Source organism: Pagrus major, chromosome 7, assembly GCF_040436345.1.
Source record: "Pagrus major chromosome 7, Pma_NU_1.0".
NCBI lineage: Eukaryota > Metazoa > Chordata > Actinopteri > Spariformes > Sparidae > Pagrus > Pagrus major.
The window spans coordinates 29,201,690-29,215,314 of NC_133221.1; the positions used below are offsets into that span (position 1 = coordinate 29,201,690).

The 13,625-nt window shown below is 39.4% G+C and overlaps 1 protein-coding gene across 1 annotated transcript; it reads right to left on the reverse strand.

Annotated features, from left to right (window-relative positions):
• Positions 1-2,751: 2,751 nt before the first annotated feature.
• On the reverse strand, positions 2,752-12,679 carry LOC140999711 (uncharacterized). The gene is made up of 6 exons (XM_073470232.1): positions 12,342-12,679; positions 11,491-11,663; positions 8,514-8,732; positions 4,607-4,767; positions 4,382-4,514; positions 2,752-3,070 (listed from the first exon to the last, which is right to left on the reverse strand). The coding sequence occupies exons 1-6, from the start codon at positions 12,616-12,618 to the stop codon at positions 2,894-2,896; spliced, it is 1,140 nt and encodes a 379-aa protein (XP_073326333.1). The 5' UTR covers positions 12,619-12,679; the 3' UTR covers positions 2,752-2,893.
• Positions 12,680-13,625: the final 946 nt, after the last annotated feature.

The following is a 13,625-nucleotide window of genomic DNA, read 5'->3' on the forward strand; positions in this document are numbered from 1 at the left end:
CACAACATGGGTGCCATCTAGTTCCATTTTATTCCAGAGAAGGCAGATATTTCTATGGTGAATATCTCCAAAACTCAGCAGCTCAGACCAAAACAATGTAGATGGATAAATAGCACGACAGGTGAGAGGAAAAATGCGCAATTTTTGAATTTGGAGTGAACTGTCCCTTTAAGCAAAGTTTTCACAAAGAGTTTCAGAGTGCAAAAATCTGCCAAGCTCAATTTTTGAACAGAACAGAAAACGTAAACTGACGCAGTGAAGTAATTATCCTTTAGCCTCGTATGAATACAGCATTCAAAAAGTCAAATTAAAGTTACATTGTTACTATACTACTATAATATTAAGGTAACGATCACTGCAGACTGTTTTGATGAGAATTAGTTAGTTTTGAAAGCATTACATCATAATGATAATTGTACTTTAAAAGGCAACAATAATTAAAAATCAGTGATAAACATATAAAATGCTGTAATGCTTTCATTAGCCTGTGCATGTGAATAGAGAACAGCATTTTAAGACTTTTGCACTCTGAAACTTCTTTAACAACAAAGCTTTGTATCCCACCTTTATCTTTTAAGCCGTCCTCAGAAACCTGCATTTCATTAATTTTCTTCAGATTATTGATAATATTTGCCAGAGCCCGACCGATATATGGTTTGGCTGATATCATAAATATATCAGTATCGTATATGTTGTCCAATGGACGCCAGAATGAAAACTTTTTTACAGAACATAATGCAGAAAAAGATGCTTGGGGTAATTTATAATTAGTAAATATCCAGTGAAGTTTACCGTTTCAGTGCACTGATGCCATTTTGGACAATAAAATTCAAAACATCCTGCCTCCGTTCCATACGCATCTTTGTCATATCAAATGTTTGATAACCACATTTAAGAGGATCATTGCAAAATACATTTGTTTATGTATATGTTCTGTGTTTATAAGAATATCAACTGATATATTAATAGCTTTAAGAGGCCAGCATCAGTCAGGCTCTATAGTTTGCATTTAGCTATGTCTAAATCTGACCTGAGGAAAATATAGCCATTAAAAAAACCTCCCTGAAACCTTCACAATAAATATATCCTGAAACTCTCAAAGCAAAAATTACCATAACACATTCAACTTATTAAAGGGTAAGTTTATCCGAAAATGAAAATTCAGTCATTATCTAATCAACGCCATGCTGACGGAAAGTCAGGTGAAGTTTCATAGTCCACAAAACATTTCTGGAGCCTCACAACAAAACAGCCCTGCAGCATTCTCCGAAACAACTGAACTAGATGGGGACTTGTTTTAAAATGTAAAAAAACAACCAAAAACAACATAAAATGGCTTCAAACAGCTCAGTCATTGTAATCCAATTCTTTGGAAGCCCCAATATCCTGAATAGATGTTATTTACACCCTGTTTAAGTCAAAATCTTCACTGTAGCTGCTAAGCTACAAGCGTTAGCATGCACCCTGTCTGAAGTGGGTGCACGAGCGAGACTGTGCATCAAGGGTGTAAATAACATCATTTGAAATCAATTTTGGTTCTCTGGGCTTCAGCAGAATATGCTGTATGGAGCAATTTTATGTTTTTTGTTTGATTGTTTTAGTTTTTCAGTTATTTTTTGTTTTTGTCTCCATCTACTTCAGTTGTTTAGGAGAATGCTGCAGCACCGGTTTGCAGTGAAGCTCCAGAAATGTTTTGTGAACTATGAAACCTCACCCGACTTTCCATCGACTTGGTGAGAAGATAAAGACTGAATTTTCATTTTTGGGTAACCTGCTCATTTAAATGTTTCACACACGGCTGCTTTCAAACAATAAAAGCCGCAGTAAATAATTCAGTGCAAACGCATCCCAAAACCATGTTCAACACTAATGATATGTCTCAGTGCTCCAAGAAGACATTACTCTGTATAATCAAACCACCCTGACAAATAGATATGGATTACTGAGGAGATGATTTGTCTTGTTATAAATTAAATATTCTGTTTAGCAATACAGTCAAATTAGAAAGTATTTAAAGTCCTTCTCTGGTAATAATGCCTTCGTAACGTGTGTACAGTGCACTCTGAGGTTTCCCTCTTAAGTAACATAGACATACTCAGTAATCAGATCCTGTCATCTGAAAATATTCAAGTATTACCTGCCAGTTCCTGGTGGATGTAAACAATGCAGACGATGGCCAGTAATGGAGGTTAAAATACAAATGATCAACAATGTAAAGGAGAAGCTACATGAATGCGTCACACCCTGAGGATGACAAATGAAGAGCTGAGCAAAACCCCGGTGGATTCTACTTACTAGGCAACTAACGCAACACTTGAAGGGTTTTTCACCAGATCTGACCCCAATTAATGCTGTCTGACACACATTTCACAGAGTTGGGGTAATTATCCCGTGGTGTGATTAGTCATAGAGCCTTCGCAGCAATCAAAGAGTCTGGCCTGTTCACTTTGCTGCTTAATTAGGTCAACAACTCTTTTTGTGGTGGTTCACCTTCAGGACAGCAGAATCACAAACTATTGTGAAGTGATGTCTCTGAAGTGAAGAGCTTTTTGTATAAGCTGACATTCTTTTACTGGTGTCCTGCTGTAGATGAAGCAAGCGAGGTACGTGACCTGTTGTCTAGCTGCCAAATGTTGAAATCTCATTTAGTTCGTCCTTTGGGAAAGTTTTTAGGATATTTGATCTTCAGATGGTAACTGTGATCCTTCCTCATCTGCATATTTATTAACGTGACCCTCCTTCATATGAAGTCCTTCAATAACTCATCAAACTTTGTGTTTGTAACCCTACCTACAGTTTTCTGCCTCTGCACCCTTCGTCTCCACTGGGATTGTTGTGTCAGGGTTAATGGAGCCCTACCACACGTACAGAGAGAGGGAGGTTTAACTGTGTTTTAGCCTGCCCCCTGCTGGAGATTCCTGTCATAGTTTTCAAGGCAGATGTGGACGCGCTGAGTGAAGTAGCTCGGGTCAGAAATGGCCCGGAGGAGGTCGGTCTGGACCAGTGTGATGTCATAGAGCTCAGAGGTGCAGGCTGTACGAGTCTCAGCACTGTCTGGGTCCAAGAACACCTGAGAAGATATACAAACACACGCGCACGCACACACACACACACACACACACACGACACAGAGAGGGGAAAAAGAGAAGAGAAAGTTATGCTCTGAACCAGCAACAGTCTCGCCAAAACATCTGTGGAAACTTACCGAGTCTGATTCCAGTTATGGGGAAAAGCTGCATTAATTCTGTTTGACAAAGTCCAAACAAACTCCTTATAAACATAAAAGTATCTCTAGAGACCATAGCATGAACAACTCACTGACAAATACACACACACAGCAGTAGAGAATGTAAGAAAAACTGGATCATGCATTAGACTAAATGGATGTTGGGAGATGGTTTGCTGTGAAATGCTGTCAGGGAGGGTCTGTCTTCACTAGTGCCAATTGCAACTCAGACGTATTCTTGATTAGAAGTTGTTTAATTAGCGAGCGTGGTGGGAAAAAATGCTACTTTATCAAAATAACAGTTTGTATGTTTGTGCAGTCTTCCTGTTTCCCTTTTTGAATGACGAATGCAGACTACCGCCACCTGGTGGTATGGAGATGCATTTTACACAGGTGTAGAACGGACAAGCTAGTTGGCTGTTGGCTGTAGTCTTTGTGGTGTGTTCAAGTGCAGCTTTTGGGCCGAGACAGAGGCGACCTGAGGGGAATCACCCTAATGGCCTTTGTTACCACTTGTTCTTCATCCGTTTGGTGTGTCTAGGCTCTAAATCATCAACTCCGTATAAAGAAGCTAAAAGCAATGTCTTCACATTTTTCATATTTAAATAAAAATCTAAATGTGTTGGCTCTGCAAGAAGGGAAACCATATGGCCAGCTGTTTATGCGAGGACGAGCCAGGCTGTGTTCAAGTGAAAAACAACTTCAAGTGATAGACAAGAAAACGCCAGAGTTCACTAAAGAACACCAGAAAAAAATCATCTGCCTGTTAACATTCTGCAAAAACAAAGAAGCTTAATGCATAATGAATGCAGCAGGGAGAGAGACAGAGAGAGACAGAGAGAGCGCGATCACAAACCTTTGCATATACAATGTTCAGTTATCACAGAGTGACTTCCTAGTGTGATGTTGAAAGAGTATAATTATCTATTGCAACCAGTGATCATGACCTGATCTACAGCTTTTTGAGATGTCATCTGATCTCCTGCCAACAGTCTTCCTGAGTGGGAGACAGAGTGTTCTCACTGCACTAAAGCATGTTTACATGTTGATCTCTTCAGCACCCGTGCCCACAGATTTAAGCTGTGCCAAAAACCTGTAGTTACAATTTAGTAACAATCCGTACAGTTGATGTCCCTTTAAAAGAAGTGACAGTACCTTGGGTTGAACTATAGTATCCTCGTCATTCTGCCGAATGTTGTCGTCTATGAAGATGTGCTGAACGTTTTGGTCAAAGGGGTCGACCCACAGCGGCTTCCCGCCACGAATGGAGAAGGTATTACTCGCCCACCTGGAGAAGAAACACGGGCACAGAAGGATTTGGTAAAGATGGGCAAAGGGATAGAGGCCACAAGGAGAGGCTTGAGGAGTGTGGTTTTATACCAGTCGAAGTGGTCCTGAAAGCCTCCCAGGCCCTGGACTGAGCTCAGGTACTGGTAAAGGCCTCTTTCTCCATCCCGAGTCGACACTCTGTCTTCGGCTCGGCTCAGGACGATTCCCCTCTTGCTGCAGCGGATCTTGCCCGCAGTCATATTCACACTTAACTGAACCGAGAGTGACAAGAGGAGTCAGAGTCAGAGAGAGAAACAAAGAGGGGGGACTGCTCTGAACCCTGTGATAAGCAGAAGACCAAAAAACTTATGGGAAATGATTTTGTTATTAAATCATGGCCTCTGGCAGACTTGACCTAAATTAACTGTCAGATCAGCTTTTTATTTTCTCACACATTAAAATAATGAGCTCAATAACCCTGTAGCTTTAAAATAGAGTGGATACTTTAGAGAAAACATCATAAAACTATCCAACAGCATGAAAATGATTCTTGACTTGATCGTGTCATGGTGGAGTTTAAAATAAAAAAAAGGCCTCTGGCAGTTTTAACTTAATTTGACACCACTGTTCATCAGTAGAATCAGTTATTTAACTAAAACACTGTCCATTGTCATGCTACTGGAGCAGCCTCAGGATGGCAATGTTAATCAATACTTGGTTTAAGACCGAACATCTCCAAGCTAATGACGCTCCTGTTGCTCCTGTTAACAACAGTTGTGTTTAGTGCTATTGCTCGGTTGTGTAATATGGTGTCCCTCTGGTGCTCTTCAGTTTAGGGATCCCAACAGTTTGAAAGTGTTGAAGAAGTCTGAGGCACTCGAGAGGGTAACAAGTTAAAAAAAGCCTTTAGTAACTCATGGTAATAACATGCCTACACATTTCAGCCATTAAGGTCTTCATCAGGACAAGCACTTTAATAGAGTGGTGTAGCGATGATGTAATTTTGAAGGCTAACCCGGAAGTAAACATCGCCCTGGTTCCCTCGATACTTGGATTTTGGATCATTGCTCAAAATAAACTGTGTCAAACACAAGTTTATGATTCTTACACGTTTTATTCAGCAAGATAATCTTCACAGATGAACACCACTTTTGTGATTTTCGAAAGCATGAACGCTAGAAATAAAAAGCTCATGTTAGGATATAAACAGACTACATCACGGTCACATGACTTAAACGTCACCACCACTGAGAGTCTTACTACACAACTACTATACAAGTTTTCTATAAACCGATGATTAATGTACAAGTTGTAAAGAGTTAGAATAGTTTGTAACTAAAGTCGGCCTGTAAAGACGGACTAGCGAGTAGACGAGTCTCTGTGTTTGCTTATTATCAAATGTAAGCATGCTAACATGTTAGATGGTGAGCAAGGTAAAGGTTTCCTGCTAAACATTAGTATATTTGCATTGTCATTATGATTCAGTATATTAGCTGGCTGACAGTAGCATTTAGCTCAAAGCGGCGCAGCGCAGCTGCACAGAGCTGATACCTTTTGCTAAACTCACCTTATAACAGTATAGTATTATAATGACATTATGTTTGTGGACAAATGAAACATCATGTGTCTAAAGAATGCTGAAGACTAGCCATTCAAACAATATCATATTTTTGTATGTACATAGCTACATTAGTTCTGTCCTTATTGAATATGGCATGTGAGAAAAAATAGCAAAAGGCATATTCCAGCAGTCCACATCCACTGACACTGAGTCTGTTTTCTCATTGAATCACACCCTGAGGAGTTCAATGCACTCCGTTTTATCGAAATGTGATTTAACACTGCTGTCATGGAGGTTAGAAAGCTTAAACTATCAAGTCGGGCATTTGCATAAAAATCTAAAATGGACAGACTAAGTGAAAAGTGTTAGTCTTAAGTGGTGTAGTTATTATGGGCAGTGCCAGTTTACTGTGTTACAGCTGTAATGCATGGACACTAACACCCCAACATGCATAATACAGATAAAAGATTAGCATGGAGGCAGTGATGTCTTAGCTGGAATTAATAACCACTACTGCACTGCTTTAATTAGGCTTGTTTTCCGTCCTCACCAATCTCCAACACTTGACAGTAATGATGAAGCTGGAGCTGCTGCACCCAAAAACTCACTGATGCAGGAAAACAAACAGCTCAAGTTCAGAAACTGAACAATCACATTATGTCATGTGATTACGCCCCCCCTGCTCTTTCTGTCTAAAGCAGAGATAAATAGCTTCTGACAGGACTGTTTGAATAAGACTTCCACTGTGCTCTCCTCCAGACTGCTTACTGTGGCTGACAGGTTCACCGTCTGACATCTCTTCCACCCCTCGCCTCATCATCTGTCCATTCCACTCTCTCCACTGTTCTCTCAAAATCAATGTGTTCCACCCCATCAAGCTAACAGGTACAAAACCCTCCGGGAGTCAAGGAGTTGCATTGTAGGGTGCAGAAGGTCATGCCCTTCAAAAGTACACTTCGCAGTCAAATGTTCATCAAAAGAAAAAAGAATGAAAGAATGAAAAATAGGTGGATCATCATTCTTTCATGTGTTAATTCTACAGTCAGAAGTTTCAGTCAGAAGTTGTGCATACTGTAGGGCTGTAACTAACGATCATTTGCATTATCTATTGGTCTGCTGATCTTTTTCACAATTAATTGCTTAGTCTATAATATGTCAAAAAATAAATCACAATGCTCATCACAATTTCCCAGAGCCCACAGTGACGTCTTCGAATTGTTTCTTTAGTCCAGCAGTCCAAAACCCAAAGACTCTTCAGCTACTAGTGTAAATGACAAAGAAAAGCAGCAAAGCCTGATGATTTAATTCAAATCAAAATCGCTGGCAACTCATTTTATTTGAATCCACTTAACGATTAATTGACTAATCATTGCAGTTCCAGCATACCATCACCTCCATTGTTATTGCATTGCTTAGATTTGTTGGTTAGCTGAAAGGTCCACCTTCAAAATAAAGATCAAAATTTCATTATGATTCTATTTTTTTTTTTTTCCAAACGTGGTTCATTACCTGGAGCCCACTACTGACTGTGAGCAGGTCTGGTCACAGTGCATTCATGTGGTGTTGGAAGTATTTAAACACACAAAGACATGGCTGACAAAAGTAAATGTTTGGTTGATGTGAGAAACTTTTACTAATTCACATGTTGCATATCAATTTTTGCTCATATGTAATTTGTAACATGGTAATAAGTTGTAACCGACCTAAATTATTTAGTAAAAGGTTTTTATTAGCATTAACCCTCATAACAAGTCAAGGAAAAGCAATATATAGTGGTGTTAGGTAATAGCGTCCACGTTGTTCTCATGAACACTCCAAAGTATGAAGAACGACTTCCCAACTCTGGAAATGGGAACAACAAAGGAATCTGTGAATGCTCTATTACTCTCTACGCTCAGACTGAGGAGCTACTTTTGTTGTGAATTACTCGGACTAAAAACGCAGCAGTCATGAAGTTAGGACTGGCACGCTCCTTATTTTCAGGAGGCTCTCCTGACTCAGGAGCTCTTTTCAGATATTTTGTGATCATGGCTCCAGGTTCCTAGAGGTCAAGTCAACAAACTGTGAAGTATTTTAAATCTCATTTCATAACCTATTTATATTAAAAGACATGGTATTGTTTCAATGCATTTTCATGCTTCATTCATGGTTTTTATTGTCTTTTATTGTGTTTATTTTTGCTGCTCTGAAGCACGTAACCCTGTTTTGAAAATCACTGTATAAATAATGTCTGACAGTGTGACTTTAGTGTGCATTGTTGTAAAGCTCACTCAGACAGTGTGTGGTATGTGCAGTAAATTAACCCCAATCTATCAGCTTTGTTTGATAGTTTCAGGGCATCAAAATGTGTTGTGTAACTTGCATGAACTGATCCTTTAATTAAAAGACAAAATACTGTATTTCACAGAGACAGTGGTGTGAATGTCTCATTTTAACTCATGCATGATTCTACTTCACCTTGAGATCAGGCAGATCAGGGAACAGTGGATGAGCCCCTTCATCCACTGCTTTGAACATGGCTCTGAGCACTCGAGGTAGGTCGGATCCAAACGTACGAAAAAGGATAGCAAAATCCCTTCCTTCCTGCGCCAGGTCTTTGAGCAGCTGGAAGAAGGAGGGCAGGATCCAGTGGTACAGCTGACCATCCTCACCTTTGACAGCCAGCTCTCTGTCTCCCTGCAGGGAACACAGTGAGGGCGGTCAGCAACACATCATTTCACCAGAGAACAAGGAAGCTGTATAGGCTGCGACTATACGGCGGAGCCACTTTGCCAGTGAAAAAACTGATTCACAAGCATATCCTTAACTCTTTGATGTGCATGACTGAACAGGTCCTGACAAGTGCAAACGCTACAGAAGAAGAAAGTCATTTTGTGTCTACAATCTAGATGTCTGGAAGTCATTTGTGAAGGATTCATTGAGAAACAGCTGATTATCAGTTTGTTAGCATTTACTTTAGAAACAATGAAAGCTATTTGTTCAGAGCTTCTCAAGGCAGAGCAGCCAGAGGGCAGCAGAGAGAACGCCAGAAAATATTTTCTCAATAAAACATGACCCAGTTTCAATCAAATCAGTGAATAAAGTTGTGTTTTTGTACAGTAATCGATCATGTCCGGTCCATAGCAACACACTCCTCTGGCGACATTCTTCTTTTTATACATCCGTGGCAGCATCATAGGATAAAGAAAGCATTTATTGGACAAATAATTAATATACGCTCCCAGGTTCAGGATGAGCCATCAACATTATTGTGTTTCCATGAAGGTAACTCTAAAATACCAGTGAAAATAGTTTAAAAATAGCTTTTTGGCATTTTTGGGCCTGATGCTTGTGTAAAGGTGCAATATGAAGCAAGACATCTGTGATTTAAAAAAAAAAAACTTAAACAGCAATTTTGACTTCATGGGAACTTTAACTAGAAATCTTTTTTCAGCTGATGCCAATAACTGATAATTACCTGCTTTTCATGGCTGATACCGATAAGATAATAGACAATTTCACATTTTGTTTTTTAAAAAGAAGCTCCTAACCTTTAGGGAAAGGCTAAGACGTAGTGAGCAAAGATGGATGATTAATATTCCACAGCTCTAATAAGATTTGTTGTGTTAAAACTCGTTCACTCCTCTCTGAACCCTTGTGAAACATGCATTTCAAATTGCAGTTGTGTTGTCTTCATCTGAAAGTGTAAGAAATGTCCACACCGAAGACGACGTGTTTGTCTCTCTAATCTACACCCTGGTGCAGCAATGTGACATCATGAGCACAACGGGCTGCACTTGTTCTCCTCGTATCTCTTCTTGTAAATGCTGCACTTGTTAAGCAATTTGGCTTCATATTATCGACTCCATTTATCAGCTAAAATTTCACTGATAACAATATATCACTCATCCCTACTCTAAACAACCGAAACAGATTAGGACTCATTTTAAAAATGTAAATAAAACAAAAAGGAAAAAATAACATAAAATGGCTCCCTGCTTGTTATCTACACCCTCAACTCATGGATGAGCTTGTGCACCCACTTCAGATAGGATGCACGCCAACTCGATTGAAAGATTTCTGTTTTAAAAAGGGCGTTAATAACGTCTTTTCAAATTTATTTGGGATCTCTGCTCCTCTGGAGACTTGGCTTACATTGGACGAGCTATATAGAGGCTTTTTTTTCCTGGTAATTTTTCCCAATAGTCTCCATCTACTTCAGTTGTTCAGGAGAATGTTGTTTTGCTGTGAAGCTCCAGAAATGTTTTGTGGACTTCAAAACTTCACCCAACTTTCCATCAGCATTGTTGTGGGTCGCTAATAAAGCTATCTATCTATCTATCTATCTATCTATCTATCTATCTTGTTGGGTGAACTGTCCATTTAACTTATATACCTCTGTATGCGTCACCATAGATTTTTGCATTTTAAACACATGCCAGATGACTGGTTTGTCTAGTCTCTGGCTCACAGGAAAAAGTGACATCATCAGCCGGTTTTACTAACTGTTGAACAGAGGAAAAAAGAGACAAAATATCAGCTCATACAGACGTATGTCACTGTGTGATCTTCATGTTGAATGTATATAGGTGTTTAAACTGGAAAAGACTATTGTAACTTCAGGGTTTGTAACACGACAATGCTCAAGGTCGCTGGAAGAAATAAAGGTTTGGATATGAATCCGAAGATTTACAACCTTTGTAATAACAATCTTCTGGGAGTCGAGTATCATGTTCAGTTTGAACATAAAGGTTGAAGCATAATGGGTAATAGATGAAAATACAAGCAAAAGCTGAATTTAAATCATCCATTTTTGAATTCATTTTGTTATTAACCCCAGCTCTCTATCCCTCACACCAAACTGCAAACCCTCGGCGACAGAGCTTTCTGTGTGACAGCCCCCACTCTCTGGAACTCTCTCCCAGCTGAAATCCACAAACAGACTTCTCTGGAGAACTTCAAAAAAGACTTAAAAACCTATCTCTTCAATAAGGCCTATCAGCTCTAAGTCCAGCCCCAACAATAAACATTTCTCGTTCTTTATCTTATATGTATTTTTGCTTATCCATCTATTCTTTGTTTTGTATGTTCCACTTTGTTAAGCGTCCTTGGGTACCCTGAAAGGGGCTATATAAATTAAATGTATTATTATTATTATTATTATTATTATTATTATTATTACAGGCTGATAAAGATGAACTTCACATGAGAAAAGGTGCCTTTTTGAAGAATTGAAGAGTTCTACCTCTGTTTAAGTCATTGTTGCACTTCATTCCTGCCAGGTGCCAATGTTTTGTCATATCTGCTTTGTGTATATATGAAGTTATACACAATCTAAAAAGTAGTAGTGATCAGAGGGGAATGATTTCTCTCATATGAACACTTAATATAAGAAACATCATACAGACACTTTCCAACTGGTCATCCTATCCGTTCTCTCTTATTTGATGCTTGCCTTGACGCCGTCGGGCCAGCGCAGTAGATCCAGATGCTCATCCAGAATCCCACGGAAACGTCGCCCTGCAGTGGAGGTGAAACCTGGTATCCGTCCAAACTGAGAGTAGTAGCTAACAGCATCATTGCAAGGTGGGAGCAGGGAGGGCGCGTCACTCAGCCATTCCCACGTTCCTGTATAAAAGTGTTTGTGAATTATTTTAAATACACTAAAGACTAAAGACACACTAAACAAGTGATCACAGAATGAGTGGAGGATGCCAGTGCAGAGCGCATGATATCATGATTTAATTGCTCCATTGTCTCTGATGACTTCATACACAAGTCAATTTTCTGTACAAGCTTAATTAAGTATTATCACTGCACTTACATAAATACATGGGGATGTTGGAAGAAAACACATTTGATTTTGCTTCATTAAACAGATCAAGACCATATTCTGCCAAACGTTAATTTAATGTTTACTATCACATTAGTATAATGTGAACATCATTAAGTATTACTTTATACCTCTGATACATTTATATTGATGGTGTCCTGCAATTCGGCATATGTGTGATTTCAATACTGTGTTCAGTTTCACTAACATCTACAGTTGTTTTGATTCGTTCGCAGCTTGTTCTTACTTGTATGGTCAGAGAAGTAAAGCAGGAGAAGTCATTTAAATTCACTGATTTCTAAATGGAGTTTGGTGTTTTCTTTTACCACAACAGGAACAATAACTTCCCTGTCATCACCTGACTGAGCGCGCACACACACACACACGCACATGCATACAGTCTATGGTACACACACATTCCCAGCATTCCTGTGTGATACTATAAATTACTGTCAAGTCCATTTCCAGTTTACCGTGTTTGTTCATCTTCCCCCAGGTGACAGTTGTGAGGAAATAGTCCAGAGCCGCCACAGTCCCCTGACCTGTCACGGCGTCCGACACCAGTATGGTGTTGTTGAGGTCGACGTGCAGGACCACCTTTTTCCTCTGCTCATGAATTGGGAGCCACGGCCCCAGAGGGACCGTCACCGAGGGGTCACCTGTCCCGCACAGAGGCTCCGGGACATTTCTGCTATTTGTCCCGTCATGTTCTTCAGCTTGGCGGCCGCTGTTCTCACCGAACTCCGCCATGACTGTAAAACAACTGACGACTGGTCTTGGTTTGAAATAATTTCGACAAAAAGTTGCTACCTAACCGGCTTAGCTGTGTGACTCATGGTTGTTTACCGGTACTTCCTCGTCCTCCACGCCATCTTCTTCTTCTTCTACGTGCTAACTGTTGTACACCACCACACAGAGGAAAGAGCGCCATCTTCCGGCGCTGTAAGACTCTGACAGATGTACAGCAGAAGAAACCTGCACACTCCACATCATCCACACAGGTGTTTGGAGTTATCCTGGACAATCAGACGTCAGGATGAAAGGCAGGATGAGAACAAAGAAAGTCTGGTTGATAAAAAAAATAATAAAATAAACTACTAGCTACTTTTCACAAGCACATACTAGCCTGTTAGTATGAACTAACTTTCCTCCAGATATTACTGAACAAAAAGAAAGGGATGGAAGAGGCGATACGCAGGTGAGTTACTCATGTAAAATAGCAGTACCACAGTTAAAATACAGAAGTATCAGCATCAAAATAAACTTAAAGTACCAAAATAAAAGTGATCATTTTGCAGAATGGCCCATTTGTATTGTGACATGTATGATGATATTCATTGACGTTGAAGCTACTAAAGGTGCAGCTAATTTTAATAACGTTATATACTGTGTAGCTTAAAAATAATAAAATATCAAATTATAGTAGTATAGTATATAGTACAATTTGTCAGCTCAAGTATGAATACCTCAAGATTTGTATTTACTTATTTTTGCACCACAAAAAAAAGATCCAGTTCAAACAAGAACAGTTTATCTAAGATTTCTGACTGAAATTAAGTACTCCTTCTAGCTATTAATTTATTTCTATTTATCCTCTATTTTGACAGTTGATCTTGAGAAATGACTCAAACGATTATCAACATTTTCTGCTGACAGATTAATCGTGTATCATCTTTCCAACCCTAAATGTAGCTATTTGGGCCCATGCAGTAATTGCCTGGAAAGGCTCTAATCAGAATAAAATAGTTTAAACCACC

Excerpts from the sequence above, each read along its gene's own strand:
- LOC140999711 (XM_073470232.1), bottom strand. The coding sequence starts at position 12,618 with ATGGCGGAGTTCGGTGAGAACAGCGGCCGCCAAGCTGAAGAACATGAC. Across the intron at positions 11,664-12,341 it reads GGGGAAGATGAACAAACACG|GAACGTGGGAATGGCTGAGT; the intron begins GTAAACTGGAAA and ends ACTTTTATACAG. Across the intron at positions 4,768-8,513 it reads CTGATCTGCCTGATCTCAAG|TTAAGTGTGAATATGACTGC; the intron begins GTGAAGTAGAAT and ends CTCTCGGTTCAG.